Source organism: Trichechus manatus, unplaced genomic scaffold, assembly GCF_000243295.1.
Source record: "Trichechus manatus latirostris isolate Lorelei unplaced genomic scaffold, TriManLat1.0 scaffold00092, whole genome shotgun sequence".
NCBI lineage: Eukaryota > Metazoa > Chordata > Mammalia > Sirenia > Trichechidae > Trichechus > Trichechus manatus.
In genome coordinates this window covers 6,707,348-6,723,076 of record NW_004444028.1, presented here as the reverse complement: position 1 = coordinate 6,723,076, position 15,729 = coordinate 6,707,348, and the positions used below count along the sequence as shown (strand labels likewise).

Sequence of the window (15,729 nt, the reverse complement as noted above, 5' to 3'; positions counted from 1 at the left end):
GACTTCAATGGGAGGTGAGAAAAGATCTGCAGGTTATCATGGGGCTTTGGGTGCCTTTAACAAACAGAAATTTATTTTCTCACAGTTTAGGAAGCTAGAAGTCCAAATTCAGGGCGCCAGCTCTAGGGGAAGGCTTTCTTTCTCTGTCAACTCTGGGGGAGGGTCCTTGTCTTTTCAGCTTCTGTTTCCTGGTTCCTTGGAGATCTACATGTGGCTTGACATCTATCTTCCCCGATCTCAGCTTGCTCCTTTTATATCTTGTAAGAGATTGACTCAAGATACACCCTATACTAATTCTGCCCCATTAACACAACAAAGACAACCCGTTCCCAAATGGGATTATAACCACAGGCATAGAGGTTACGATTTACAACACAGATTTTTGGGGGACACAATTCAATCCATAACATTCAGATCTGAGGTAGTTGGAAAACAGAATGACAACCAGCCTCTTCTCTAATTGCCCGGCACCCAGTTAGGTACTTTGTATACCAAAAAACCAAACCCACAGACACCGAGTCGATTCCAACTCATAGTGATCCTACAGGGCAGAGCAGAACTGCCCCACAGCATTTCCAAGGAGTGGCTGGTGGGTTCGAACTGCTGACCTTTTGCTTAGTGGCCAGCTCTTAACCACTGCACCACCAGGGCCCCACTTTATGTACATTGTCTCATTTCATTCTTATAATTTACGAGGGAGATACTCTATTACCCACATTTTACAGACACAGAAACCAGGCTCAGAGAGGCTAGGTAATTTGCCCAAGCCTCACAGTTGGTGAATGGCAGAATTTGGTTTTAAACACTAGCTCTGTTTCTAAACTTGTGTTCTCCTGCCCCACTCCCAATTTTTTATTTTGAAACATTTCAAAACCACAGAAAAGTGGAAACAGTACAACAAACATCCCTACATTCATCTGGTTTCACCAACTGTTAACAGCCTCTGCTTTCTGCTACAACATCACCCCATCTCCTCCTCTAGGGTACCGGTTGGGACATGACTATTATATAAAACAAAATCTGAGGTCTAATAGAAATCATGGAAAAAGGAGATACTTAAGAGATATCCCTCTACAGATGACTGAAGAATGCATAATAATGTATGGACATCTGGAAGCCAGAGCTGGAATAGGCAGAACAGCTATGAACTGCCCAACTTCTGTCAACAGACCAGGGCTGGGGGAGTCATTGGCAATAGAAACGGAAGATCATCTCTAAAACCCAAACACTGAATGGAAAAGTGCAACAGGTTTTTCAAATGGGCTTCAAACCTTTACATCTATACCTAGACAAATATTTAGCCAACATCCATTTAGTGTTAACTATGCTGGGGAGCCCTGGTGGCAAAGTGGTTAAGAGCTCAGGCTGCTAACCAAAAGGCTGGCGGTTTGAATCCACCAGCTGCTCCTTAAAATCCCTATGGGGCAGTTCTACTCTGTCCTATAGGGTCGCTGTGAGTCGGAATATACTCAACAGCACACAACAACACACTGTGCTAGGTGTTTTCGTTTTCTTTTTTCCAACATTTTCTGTGTTCTTTAATGCATCCAAAAAACAAATAAAAACCAAACCTGCTGCCATCGAGTCGATTCCGACTCATAGTAACCCTATAGGACAGAATACAACTGCCCTGTAGAGTTTCTAAGGAGCGGCTGGTGGATTTGAACTGTCGACCTTCTGGTTAGCAGCCGAGCTCTTAACCACTGCACCACCAGGGCTTCTTTAATGCATCAGAACCCATAATCCAAGTCAAGTGCTGAGTGTGGTACCAGATGAAGAAGAGTTACTTCCTTTTTTCGTACCTTCTAGACCACACACACGGCCCACATATGGCCAAGCTGAAGACGAAACTTTGGGGTTTACCTGAAGCAGTCAAGGGCTTGAAAACAGAAAAATCAAGGTTCAAATCCTGATCTTACCACTTACTATGTGACGGCTGATTATTATAATATTTCTGGGCCTTAGTTTCTTCGGTAAAATGGACAAAACTCTCATCAGTCTCAAAAAGTTGTGAGAATTACACATGATCAGTTAAAAGCACTCCTGACAAAGTGTCAGTTACACATTTTCGAAATCACAATAGGGAAGCGGGAGACCAAACGCCAGACCGAGAGCAAAAACCTTGTCTTGTTCTGCTTTTAGCTCCAGAAGTTGGCACTGCAGCATAGGATTTTTATTGATTTCTACTTCACCAGGTTCTCAAAAAGATTTAAGATGGAGTTACACTCTCATGATGATATTAGCGCACTCTCCTTCAACGGGCGGGTAGACATATAATACACCAACTTCACATATGTGACCATCGAGCGTCCTGGATTTCAAAATCTTTCTTGTTTGTCGCACCACGCAGCCAACTGTGATGTCAATGTGCGAACTATTCACACAGCTCTGAGGAAACAAACCTAAGGGCAAGGAAATCCACAGCCCAGACGGCGGCGTTCGGAGAGCTCCCACGGCGGATTCGGAGCGGCATCTACGGCGTGCGGGATGCTGGGAATGGTAGTTTTCACCCGGCTTCCGGGGGCGGGGTCAGAGGGCAGGCGTTCCTCGCGGCGTTTCCGGTCTGAGCCTGGCTCTGGAGGAGGCGGAGCACCCAGGCTGACCGCTGCGTTTCCGGTCGGAGGCGGGTTCTGGAGGAGGAGCATCTCAGCCCACGCGCGCGAGGCCGCCTGGGAGACGGGGCGGGGCGAGAGGTGCGCGCGCAGCGGGCCGGCGGCGGCAGAGGCAGGTCCGGCTGGTGAGCTATGGAGGAGGGTGGCCGGGACAAGGGACCGCTGTCCCAGCAGCCCCCAGTGACGGCCCCCGGCGGCGCGGACGAGAAGCAGAGCGGCAAGGAGCGGCGGGATGCTGGGGACAAGGACAAAGAGCAGGAGCTGGTGAGGCGCGGCTCCGGGAGCCAGCCGAGGAGGCCGCGGGGCTGAGTCACGGCGGCTCCGCAGGCCTCGGGCCCGACTCCCAACGGCCCCACTGCGCCCTGGAGAGGGCGGATGGGGCGACCCTCGGGGCTCCCGGCCCCCCGCCTCTCTGCCCCTCCTCCGCCTCCCCGCGCTGTCACCCTCGCCGCCAGCCCTCGCGACCGCCCCGCGAGGTGGGGTCGGGCGGGTCATTGTCCACATTTCATAGAACGGCATTCACACGGAGCCTGGCCCAGAAGCCAAGCTGCCTTCCCACCAGGGTCTCCCCCATTCCCGCTCTCTTTTCCTCGTCCATCTGGTCCCTCCTACGGCGGCAGGCTCCCACCACCTGCCCCAGGGTGAATGGGAGGAGGATGTGATTGGGGTTCCTTGTCGTGATGAGCTTCTTCCCCCAACCCTCCAGTCTGAGGAGGACAAACAACTTCAGGATGAACTGGAGATGCTCGTGGAGCGACTGGGGGTGAGTCGTGATGTGATCCTAAGCGGGTGCACATGAGGATCTTTCCCGCTTGTGTGCTTTATTCCGTTTGAGGTGATAGCTCCTATGTGAAGTGTGAGCAAAAGTAGACTGTATCTCAGGGTGATTGTTGTGATGATGGAGCCTTGGGGGTGCACTGGTTAAGAGCTTGGTGGCTAACCAAAACGTTAGCAGTTGGAATGCACCAGCCACTCCTTGGAAACCCGATGGGGCAGTTCTATTCTGCAGGGTCGCTGTGAGTTGGAATTGACTCGATGGCAATAGGTTTGGTTTGGTTGACTGTGATTGATGTTGTGAGGGAAGAGTTGGAAATGATACATGAAAAAGTTTGTAGCTTTCTCTTATAGGAGAAGCAGAGCTGTCGAACTCAACCGAGGTCATTTGTTTTTGTGGGGGGGGGCAGTGTGCAGGGAGTTGGCAAATCACAGATAAATGAGATAGTTACTTCCCTGGAAGATTTGTTAATTTAATACCTCTGTATTATGACTTGGGGAGCCCTCATGGCTACTAGTTAAGAGCTCGGCTGCTAACCAAAAAGTCGACAGTTCGAATCTACCAGCTGCTTTTTGGAAACCGTATGCTATGGGCAGTTCTGCTCTGTCCTATAGGGTTACTTTGAGTTGGAATCCACTAGATGGCAACAGGTTTTAGGATTTGGAGGGATGTGACTCCCTTTTGTCTGAACCCTAACGTATCCTGATCAGGAGAAGGACACGTCCCTGTACCGACCAGCCCTGGAGGAACTGCGGAGGCAGATTCGTTCTTCCACAACTTCTATGACTTCAGTGCCCAAACCTCTCAAATTTCTGCGTCCACATTATGGCAAACTGAAGGAAATCTATGAGAACATGGACCCTGGGGAGAATAAGGTAAAGCTGTTTCAGAAGCTGGTGGAGGTCGCGTTTAGGAATTCTTTTCCTCTAGGCTCTGGGGCTGACGACGAGTCACCGGAAGCCTGATAGACCTAAGACCTGAGTTAGTTGAACAGAACTCATCACAGTCAGAATACCCACATGAGAGCTGAAAGAGGAGGATCAGCTTTTCAGTAAACACTGTTTCTGTCATTTATGTTGGACCTTAGGATTTCATTAGCATGACCTATTTTTAATCTATGTCTAAGCTTGATTTTTCTATTACCTTTATATCCCCTGCATATCCGTTCTAACTCAAAAATATGCTCGCAGTTCAGACACTTGTCCACATATTGGTACAACCCTAATCCAGGAAACCTTCAGTTCTTACCTGACTACCGCAGCAGCCTCCTAAATGGCCTTTATCCTTGATCTCTTACCAGGGCTTCCAACAGGTTCTGTTCTGGTTCGAACTCCTGCTGAGAATTTGCATTTCTAGCAGGTTCCCAGGTGATGCTGATGCTGCTGGTTAGGGACCAATTCTGACAACCACTAGTAGAGCAGTGGTTTTCCAAATTTACTGTGCATAAGAATCACCCGGGGATCTGGTTAAATTGTAGATTGTGATTCAGTACATCTGGGATGGAAGTGCAAATTCTCGGCTGGGGTTCGAACTGGAGCAAACTGGTTCGAAGCCCTGTCCCGTAAACAGTGTATTATATAGCAGCTATAGTGATCTTTCTAGATTGTGTTCCGCTTAAAACCGTGTAATAGATTATTACTGCAATTAGACTAAAACTCAGAGTGCCATCTTTCTCCGTTCTTGCTCTTTGTTTCCCACCCTTCAGCCATGTCGGTTGAAAAGAAAAACAGCAGCACCAACCTTAGATCATTGTGAGGCTTAGTTTAGAGAACGTGTAAATCTCTAGTACAGAGACCGGTATGTGGCTAACACTTAATTTTGAGGGCAGCGACAGTGATCGGGATTCCATAATGTCACACTCCCTTTCCCTTGGACCGTTGGATCTGACCTCAAAGGACTGATCTTTCTGCAGCGTTTTGCAGCCGACATCATCTCCGTTTTGGCCATGACCATGAGTGGGGAGCGTGAGTGCCTCAAGTATCGGCTAGTGGGCTCCCAGGAGGAATTGGCATCCTGGGGTCACGAGTATGTCAGGTAAGAGCTTTGCTTCTGAGGACTCTGAGGGAGAGGGCAGTCTGAGGCAGAATTCTGAGTTCTGTCTTGGAGTACCAGTGTACTTAGAGTTTCCCAGAACACTGAATTCCTTAACCCACAGGGAAGTGCTTCCCATGCTCTGCCCCTTTAATGGTCTGGGCCTGTTCGTAGGCATCTGGCGGGAGAGGTGGCTAAGGAGTGGCAGGAGCTGGATGAGGCAGAGAAGGCACAGCGGGAGCCACTGCTGACCCTGGTGAAGGAGATTGTCCCCTACAACATGGCCCACAACGCAGAGCATGAAGCCTGTGACTTGCTCATGGAAATTGAGCAGGTGGATATGCTGGAGAAGGACATCGACGAGAATGCATACGCGAAGGTCTGCCTTTATCTCACCAGGTGAGCAAGCACAGTAGGGGCGGGTGGCAGGCCTGCCCTCCCCAGCACTCCTTCCTCAGCGTGCTGCCTCTCCTGGGTTTGTGCTTCAAGGCTTGCATCAGGCTGTAGTTCGTCTGTTGATGTCTGTGAGCTTAGGGACAGAAACATTGTGTCACCTTAATAGTCCCAGCATTTAGGACAGTGCCTGGCTCATGGTAGGCATTCAGTGTATATTCTGGGTGAGAAAATTGAACGGAGTGAACGAGCACCTGGTACTTTCAGTTTCCTTTATTACTGTTTCCTTTGCAGTTGTGTGAATTACGTGCCCGAGCCGGAGAACTCTGCCTTGCTGCGTTGTGCCTTGGGCGTGTTCCGAAAGTTCGGCCGCTTCCCTGAGGCGCTCAGATTGGCGCTGATGCTCAACGACATGGAGCTGGTGGAAGACATCTTTACCTCCTGCAAGGACGTGTGCGTGGGGAGGAAGCTGGTGGAGGACGCGATGAGCTCACCAGTGGGCGTTTGCGTGAAGAGCTGGGACTTGCAGTTTCTGGTTTGGGGCAGTTTCTGATTTGGTGGATGGAGGCTGAGCAGGTGTGATGGCTTTCTCCCGCAGGGTAGTGCAGAAGCAGATGGCGTTCATGCTAGGCCGACACGGGGTGTTCCTGGAGCTGAGTGAAGATGTAGACGAGTATGAGGACCTGACGGAGATCATGTCAAACGTACAGCTCAACAGCAACTTTCTGGCTTTAGCTCGGGAGGTGAGGCGCTTTGCCCTTCTCCAGCCAGTCTCTCTGGTTGTAATTCTACTTGGCACTTCGCCTCCCCAACTGTGCCTCTGACTAGACTTCCCGGGTTAGAGTTCCCATTCAGCAGGCTCCAGAAGGGACCACGGGGGAAGGACGGGGTAGTAGTTGTGACCTTCTGCCTTCTCTTCAGCTGGACATCATGGAGCCCAAGGTGCCTGATGACATCTACAAAACCCACCTCGAGAACAACAGTGAGTAGCTGTCTCCATATGCGGGCAGATCAGAGGATGGGTAATTATGCCTCTTGTGTTGGAAATGAGGAGCCCTGGTAGCACAGTCGTTAAGGCCTCGGCTGCTAACCAAAAGGTTGGCAGTTCAAATCCACCAGCCGCTCCTTGGAAACCCTGTGGGGCAGTTCTGTTCCGTCCTATAGATCGCTATGAGTCAGAATCGGCTTGACGGCAGTGGGTTTGGTTTGGTTTTTATTGGGAATGATGGTTGGACCCAACACGCTGATCCTTTAGAGCTCGGGATTCACATGTGCTTTTTCTCTAGTCACTGCTTGGGGGCACAGGTAGCGATTCCTGAGGGGCCAGCCCAGGACCAGAGACCTGGCTGCCATGCCGTGTTCCTTTCTTGCCGTGCTCTAGCCTGTCTTTTTTCCTCTCCCTCCCGTGCAGGGTTTGGGGGCAGTGGCTCTCAGGTGGACTCTGCCCGCATGAACCTAGCCTCCTCTTTTGTGAACGGCTTCGTGAATGCAGCCTTTGGCCAGGACAAGCTGCTGACCGATGACGGCAACAAATGGCTGTACAAGAACAAGGACCATGGTATCCTTCTGGGCCTCCTTTGCCTTCCTGTCACCTTGGCTACTCTTGTTGTCCTCCTAGGGTTGTACGTTGCCTGACAAGGGCCCCGTGCAGTTCCTCGGGGGGCACTCTGGGACAGTGTTCTCTGGGGAGGGCCATTGGAAGACGGATGGGTTTTTCCTTGGTACAGGAATGCTGAGTGCAGCTGCGTCTCTTGGCATGATTCTGCTGTGGGATGTGGATGGTGGCCTTACCCAGATTGACAAGTACCTGTACTCCTCCGAGGACTACATCAAGGTTGGTCTGGGCACAGCTCACTAGTGGGGACGTCCCCCTCCCGCATTTCAGGGCCCAGCAGTGCCTGCCTTTCACTGGTCAGGTCTACCCTGTTTTAACTCCAGTTAAGGTGGGCTGTGGCAGTGAGGCCCACGGTGCATCCTTTGTGGGGAGAGCGGTGGAGTGGTCCGAGAGTGGAATCTGTTTGCCCTTTGCAGTCAGGAGCCCTCCTGGCCTGTGGCATTGTGAACTCTGGGGTGCGGAACGAGTGTGACCCCGCTCTGGCACTGCTGTCAGACTACGTTCTCCACAACAGCAACACCATGAGATTGGGCTCCATCTTTGGGTAAGGCTTCTCCCTTCTCCTTCGGGCAGCGCACAGCCTGTGAGCTCTGTGAGATCAGGAACTGGCTCTTCTGAGTGTGGGTTGAAGTGCTGACTGACTGACCTGCCTTCCTCCTGTTCTTTTCCCGCCCTGTGCCCGGGTGTGCATTGGCGGGCCGCCTCTCCCTGGCTTCTGCAGCCTGGGCTTGGCCTATGCTGGCTCGAACCGTGAAGACGTTCTCACGCTGTTGCTGCCTGTGATGGGAGATTCCAAGTCCAACATGGAGGTGGGTAGAGGCTGTTGGCCATTGAAGTAAGTAGGAAAACAGCTCTGAGTAGAAAAGTGTGTCTGTAGGGGGTGTGTTACCTCAGTGAAATCTCTTGGAACTGGCATTCTGAGCCTCAGGTGATGTTGGGGCGAAAGAGTTAACTGTTTTTTCTTCAGATTGCTTTAGGTGAAAGTTTATAGAGTAAACTAGTTTCTCGTTAAACAATTTTTAATAGACGGATTGTTTTGTGACATTGATTGCCAGCCCTGCGATGTATCAGTACTCTCCCCTTCTCCAGCCCGGGTTCCCCTTCCTATTCCTCCAGTTTTCTTGTCCCTTCCTGCCTTCTCGTCTTTGCTTTTGGGTTGGTGTGCCCGTTTAATCCTGTGCACATGAGCCACAAAGCATGTTCCTGACATTTTATTGTTAGTTTTATGGATGTGTCTAATCTTTAGCTGAAGAGTGAACTTAGGGGTGATTTTAGTACCGAGTTAAAGGGTGTCTAGGGCCATATTCTTGGGGTTTCCCCAGTCTCTGTCAGACCAACAAGTCTGGTCATCTTTTTTTGTGAATTTGAATTTTGTTTTACATTTTTCTCCCATTCCATTGTGATAGAAGGTTAACATTCTGGCATTGAGTTTCTGCCTTTGGGATCCATGAGAAATACACCAACCAGAGTGAGGTGTAACTTACCCAGCTTGGGCTGGGTGGTTCTTGAGTGTTTTAGTCTTTCACCAGCCTTAAATTTTCTTAACTTTGCAGAGTCTTTTTAGTAGTGGATATATATAGCAGGCTTTAGAGTCAGAAAGACCTGAGTTCAAATCGTGCTACGTCTGCTTATTAACTATGTGATCTTGAGCAAGTAACTTAATCTTTCTAGGTCTCATTTTTCTCATCAGTAAAAGAAGAACGGTAGGACCTGTCTCGTGAGGATTAGATGCTAATAGCATGCAAAGCAAGTGGCAGAATGCCCAGGTGTAGTAGGTACTCAGCGGACGGTCACTGCTGTTCTGACTTGCCGTCAGAAAGGAGTCATTGTCTGATGTGGTTAGTGAGGCTGCCTCACGGCGGACGGCAGGCATCAGCTCTCTGGAAGGGCGAAACAGGTGTTCTAGTAACTCACCTCTGTTCCTAGGTGGCAGGTGTGACAGCTCTGGCCTGTGGAATGATAGCAGTGGGCTCCTGCAATGGAGATGTCACTTCCACCATCCTTCAGACCATCATGGAGAAGTCAGAGACTGAGCTCAAGGACACTTACGCCCGGTGGCTCCCTCTCGGACTGGGCCTCAACCACCTGGGTGAGGGCCTGCTTCTCTGGTTGGGCAAAGGGCTGACAGTAACTGGATCCAGCAGCGGGGGTTTATGCATCAGGCTGTGCTGGCCAGGGAGCAAGCATCCTTTGACCCCTTCAATCTGTCGTTCAGGGAAGGGCGAGGCCATCGAGGCCATCCTGGCGGCACTGGAGGTTGTGTCAGAGCCGTTCCGCAGCTTTGCCAACACACTGGTGGATGTGTGCGCCTACGCAGGTCTGTGCCTCTGTTGTGCTGCCTCAGTGGCTCTCCCCTCTCTCTCGAGCCTTCTTCCAGGGTGTTCTTCTCTTCTTGTTCATTCTCATCTGCTTTTGATTCTTTCAGCTTCCACTACCCTCAGAGTGAGGTTTTCCTTGGTGCCTTCTCATCTCTCCCTCTTCTCCCCCTTCGCACCTGCTGCAGGCTCGGGGAACGTGCTGAAGGTGCAGCAGCTGCTCCACATCTGTAGCGAGCACTTTGACTCCAAGGAGAAGGAGGAAGATAAAGACAAGAAGGAGAAGAAGGACAAGGACAAGAAGGAGGCCCCTGCCGACATGGGAGCACATCAGGTTATGTGGGCCTTGAGTGCACGTCGAGGAAGGCTCTGAGACAGGCTCGCGGGGGACCAAGGGAGCTGGGCTTGTTTTGTCTGAACACCCCTCTGCGTATCACTGGGTGTTGATGTAGCACGGGACTGGGTTCTGTGTAAGGGGGGCGGGTGTTCTCTGTTCCTGGAGCTCACTGGTGTCTGCGGCCTCCTCGGTTGCAGGGAGTGGCTGTGCTGGGCATCGCCCTTATCGCCATGGGGGAGGAGATTGGTGCAGAGATGGCGCTGCGAACCTTTGGCCACTTGGTGAGTTTGGGATGAAGATGACTGCAGTGCAGTGGCTTTGATGGCCCGGAGTTCCCCACAGAGACTCCTGCCAGGCTTTCTCAGTGGAGGACGAGAAAATGGCCTTTTTGAAGCACCCTTTCTACCAAATTTGATTAAGGCCCCCTTTTAGCCATCAGTCTGTCCCTGTATCCGAGCTCCTCGTTTTCACCTGCTTTCCCCGATAGCCTCATTGTTTGCTTTTATCACCAGCTGAGATATGGGGAGCCCACCCTCCGGCGGGCTGTCCCTTTGGCACTGGCCCTGATTTCTGTCTCAAATCCACGACTCAACATCCTGGATACCCTAAGCAAGTTTTCTCATGATGCTGATCCAGAAGTTTCCTATAACTCCATCTTTGCCATGGGCATGGTGGGCAGTGGTGAGTAACCGTCAGAAATTCTAGATCCCAGGCAGATTGGGGGAAGATCTGAGGCCCTGTTTGCCAGCCTCTCTAACGCTTCACGTTTCCAGGTACCAATAACGCTCGTCTGGCTGCGATGCTGCGCCAGTTGGCCCAGTATCATGCCAAGGACCCCAACAACCTCTTCATGGTGCGCTTGGCACAGGTGAAGAAAGAGCTCTTTTCCTTAGTGTGCCAAGGACGTGTCTAAGGACGGAAGGGGAGCTTGTGGTGACGTGAAGGGGATGTGGAAGGGCAGACGCGGGCGAGCTGTGGGGTTTCTTTGTGGCTGGTTCAGGTGATGTCTCCTCTCCTCAGGTGTGACTCCCCACCTTCATTTAGGCCCCACTGTTTTTCAGGGCCTGACACATTTAGGGAAGGGCACGCTCACCCTCTGCCCCTACCACAGTGACCGGCAGCTCATGAGTCAAGTGGCCGTGGCTGGACTGCTCACCGTGCTCGTCTCTTTCCTGGACGTCCGCAGCAGTGAGTGCCTGTCTCCACCCCTGCCAGGGCCGCCTCGATATTTCAGGGCCAGGACCCCCACTAGCTTTGTACCACTCTGAGTTCCTGGGGTCCTTTGGGCCTCCCGCACTTCCGATCTGCCCCAAAGGGAGATTTTCTGTTGAGAATGAAGAGCTGAGCCCAGTGTCTGTGCCCGAGGGGCCAGAGGAACCTGCCCTGACTCTGACCCTGGCTGTCCTCTGTGCTTCCTTCAGTCATCCTAGGCAAATCGCACTATGTACTGTATGGGCTGGTGGCCGCCATGCAGCCCCGGATGCTGGTCACGTTCGATGAGGAGCTGCGGCCATTGCCAGTGTCCGTCCGCGTGGGCCAGGTGAGGGGTTGACGAGGGCCGGGGGGCTCGGGCTGTACTGAGAGGATGCGTGTGGGCAGTGCTGCTCTGTCTGGGGTCCCTTCATCTCCATTTTCTTACCCTACAGGCAGTGGATGTGGTGGGCCAGGCCGGCAAGCCTAAGACCATCACGGGGTTCCAGACACATACAACCCCGGTGTTGTTGGCCCATGGGGAGCGGGCAGAACTGGCTACTGAGGAGTTTCTTCCTGTCACTCCCATTTTGGAAGGTTTTGTTATCCTTCGGAAGAACCCTAACTATGACCTCTAAGTGGCCGTCAGGGGCCCCAACCTGCAGCTGTGTTAGCAGGCTGTGCTTCCTGCTGCAGGGTGGACACTGCTCCAGACCTTTGGGGGAATTGTTACCTCCTGTTCTTTTGTTACTGAGTGAGATAACTTCGTTGAATAAAGACCTTTATCTCCAAGGTCCCTCTCTGTCTCTTTTCTGGGATGTCATGATTGGAGGCTGGACTGGGGTAGGAGTGTTCAGAGCAGCTCTGAGCCTAGGCTAGCAGGGACTCCGCCCTGAATGGAAGGAACCAAGCCCCTTTACCCCCTTCCCATCCTTCCTGATCTTGTTCTGTTTTGATTGCCTTAAAACGGTGGCTTATGTTTAGGAGAATAAACCTTGAGAATCTGATGGATGCAGTGGATCTTCTTTCTAGGAGATGGATACACACAAACTATCAGCCGTAACTTTCCAAGGGGCTTGTGGGTCCCGCACCTCTGTCCTTACTCCACACCCACCCTCACCTCCAGCTGATAGACCCACCCCAAGCCCATCATCCCCTGGCCTTAGGCTAAGATCCCTGCCCTCTGGAGCAGAGTCAGCTGCATGCTTTTCTAACTCCACCTCTGCTGCTGAAGGAAAGGGACAGCTTTACCTCCTGTGACCCTCTGTGCTTGGGAGGCTGCTATTTGAGAAATTTGATCGTGTCAATGTCTACTGGGCTTCCTTGTAGAATCTGGGTGCAGGAAAGCTCGACCCTGACCTGAGAATAGCAGCGGGAAAGAGGAGTGGCTGCCTTGTTTCCTTCTGGGCCTCCTTCCTGGAATGTAATTACTGTTGATCTGCGATGCTCCTTCCTGGTGGTGCTGGTGTGAGTATGGCTACGCTGGACCCCTGTGAGTGCAGTGGAGGAGACCATGTGGCCCTGACAGATCATCAGAGCATTAGCCAACGCTTGCTGTGGGTCTAACCCTGAAACAGTGGCCGGCAGTTAATAACTCTTCTACAAGTGCTGAAAGAATAGCCGTTCTACATGCTTCATGCAGTTATTTTGAGACGTCACAACAACTTGTCTTGCTTGGTGAGGAATGTGAGGATTGGAGAGGTCATTAACTTCCCCAGAGTCACATAGTGTAAGGGGTCCATCTGACTCCAAAGCCCACGCCGTGAGTCACTGTATGAATCTGCCTCTGTAGCCTTGGAGACTTGTGGACCCCATCCTAGCCCAAAATCTTAGCCAGTTGGAGAAGCCACGACTTTGGGTTGAGCGTCCCCATTGTCTTTTCCTCTCCGTTTTCACTTGGCAGCCCTCTATAGAAGGTTAAAGCACTGGGCTTGGAAGTCAGCAGACCTGTTGAGCCCCTTTTATGTGATTTGCTGTAATCTTGAGCAAGTTAACATCTCTGATGAGCCTCTGTTATCATCTGTATAATGGGGACATAGGAATTAACCTTCATTTCCAGTGGTGGTGAGGTTAAAATAAGGTAAATTAGAAAATCATTTATAAGCTGTAAATAAAAAGATAATGAAGTGCAGTGGATCGCTTTTATGTGGCCTTTCTCACCATGGTCTTATAACTCCCACCAAATGGGTGTGACTATGAAATAAGGTGTTTGTGGCCCACCAAGGGGATTGGACAGCTTGCAAATAATACAAATAAAGTGCATGGCTCCTTTGTGGGAGTGGGACCATGCAAATAAGGTGTACAGAACCCTAACAAGGGGATTGGTCAGTTTTGCCATCCTGTTAGGCTTAAAATGAGCCATCCCAGAGCACAGAGGGGCTTGACTACCACCAAGAGGAAGACATGGGAGCGGAGCACATCGTTTGGACCTGAGATCCCCCCACTGAGACCCTGCTAGACCCAGGAGACAGAGCGAGAGCTGTAACACTGGAAATGGCAAGACAGCAAGAAGCAGTGGCAGCGAAGCAACTGCAGAGGCGGCAGAACCAGGAGACCAGCAGAAGACAGCACAGTGAACTTCTGGCCCATGGAGCAAGAAAGCTAAGCGCCTTCCAGCAGGAGGTTTGCTGGTGAAGTGGGATGCCTCCAAGCACTTACTGGTAGAGCTAAAGAGCTTTGTAACACTTGCCTAAGCAGAGCGGAAGCCAGCTGAGGGGCCGAGGGCCAGAGAGAGGCCTGCCTGCAGGCACGGCTGAGAAGAGGCTGTCCTGATGGAAGAACTGTATCCCTATCCTGAATTGTAACTTGTTACTTCCCTAATAAACCCCATAACTGTGAGTATGGTCTGTGAGTTCTGTGTGGCCATTGCAATGAATTATTGAACCCAGCAGAGAAGTAGAGAGTGCCATGGGAGGGATGGTTGGTGTCACAATCGGTAAAAGGGTTGGAGGGTGGAGGTATGTTTGACCTCTGCCTCAGAGGAATCAGCCTTGGGCTGTTGATCTTGATTCTCTTTCTCCCTTGTGAAGTTAGAGGAGGTCAGACGCCACTACCACACCATTTTTACTGTTGATGTCAGAAGTGGAATTTGTTGCAGTGGCTCCCGACTCACGGAAACATGGGACTTTGTAAGAGAAAGAACAAAGGGGCATGGCAAGTGAAACTTGATTCTCAGATGGTTACTTGCGCTGTTGTTACCTGTAATGGCTGAAAGGAAAGTAAGAGATGTTATGCTGCAGCTGAGGGGAGGAAAGCCCCGTCTGGAGCGGCCTGGGGCAAAAGCCAGGTTGATCAGACAAGATGATTGACAGGGGACCCAGGTCTTCTGGTTCCACCAGTCAGAGGCCCAAGGCCGTATGTGTATGAATGGGAAGATAGTTAAGGTGTGAAGAACAGAACATGAAACTGGAATGTTTTAAAAAGGGCTGTGTGTTTATCTGAATGTACTCTGGATATTGAATGTTTCTCCTACCTAGTGGAGTAAGGCAGTCCTAAATGTATGATGGAAATGAAGATGGGGTATTATAGATTACAGACAGCGAGTAACTCTATCTTCAGCCAATACTTGATTGAATATGCTAAAAGGGGAACTAATATTTGCCCGAAAGAAACACGGGCTGTTCCTCTGAATGCAGTAGCCCTGTGTATAGAGTACCGGGGGGCTTAGGTCGACAACCTGAGCCCCACCCAGGAAATTTGCATTTGAAAAGACATGCAAACCCACTCAGAAGTGCTGGGAGAGTGGGAAATTTGCATTTGAAGGAAGGACCTGCAGGAAAAAAAAAAATGACTGTTTTGCTTTTTAATTTCAAGCAAACAGTTTGCCTTTAAGTGCATTGAAGTAGGAAACCCTCTTCCAGGACCGGAAGTTAAAAGGGAGCTGGCGAGTAGGCAGCCTGGTATGCTTGTCTTGGGTGACCACCTGGGTCCACTCAATGAGTGGAAGTGGGGGAAGTGCAGCAAATAAGAGGCAGGCTGAGTATGGATGTGTTCCATGGCACCTGATGACCCAGCCCATAAGGGCTAGGGATGAGAGAGAGAGAGAAGGGGCTGACTGGTCTAAAGTGCAGGAAGGTGTGTGGACTTCTGAGCCTATGGCTGGTACCCATTGACCTAGCTTGGAAGGCTCAGGATGAACTGACCAGAACCTGATCAAATGAAAAGAAAGATGTTTGACATCGTGAGCTGATGTAAATTGCTGCAATTTGATGGCTTGCTCTGGACTGGACTTTGCTTGTGGTTGCAGAAGCTCAGAGTTCTGGCTGGAACAGGATTCTTCAAAGACCAAAGAACATGCTTGTCTCCTCAGTACTGGTTTGATAGGGATGGGCAATTAAACATTGGCTATCTAAAACGAGGGGGAGATAAAGGCACAAAGTGGCTGGCTTACGCGCTTTCATGGGTGTGCTTACACTCAAAATGAGAGGGACAGGGAGGAACCCCACCGATTAGATTCTTCT

General features: G+C 50.9%; 1 protein-coding gene across 1 annotated transcript; it reads left to right on the top strand.

Moving 5' to 3' along the window:
- Positions 1-2,580: 2,580 nt before the first annotated feature.
- PSMD2 (proteasome 26S subunit ubiquitin receptor, non-ATPase 2) lies at positions 2,581-12,065 on the top strand. The gene is made up of 21 exons (XM_004382274.2): positions 2,581-2,876; positions 3,319-3,375; positions 4,098-4,262; positions 5,300-5,421; positions 5,593-5,817; positions 6,106-6,264; positions 6,410-6,554; positions 6,733-6,793; positions 7,223-7,369; positions 7,539-7,645; positions 7,843-7,970; positions 8,148-8,235; positions 9,353-9,515; positions 9,642-9,743; positions 9,930-10,075; positions 10,276-10,359; positions 10,591-10,759; positions 10,852-10,946; positions 11,140-11,266; positions 11,500-11,618; positions 11,725-12,065. Exons 1-21 carry the CDS (start codon positions 2,745-2,747, stop codon positions 11,905-11,907), a joined length of 2,724 nt encoding a protein of 907 aa, XP_004382331.1. The 5' UTR covers positions 2,581-2,744; the 3' UTR covers positions 11,908-12,065.
- Positions 12,066-15,729: the final 3,664 nt, after the last annotated feature.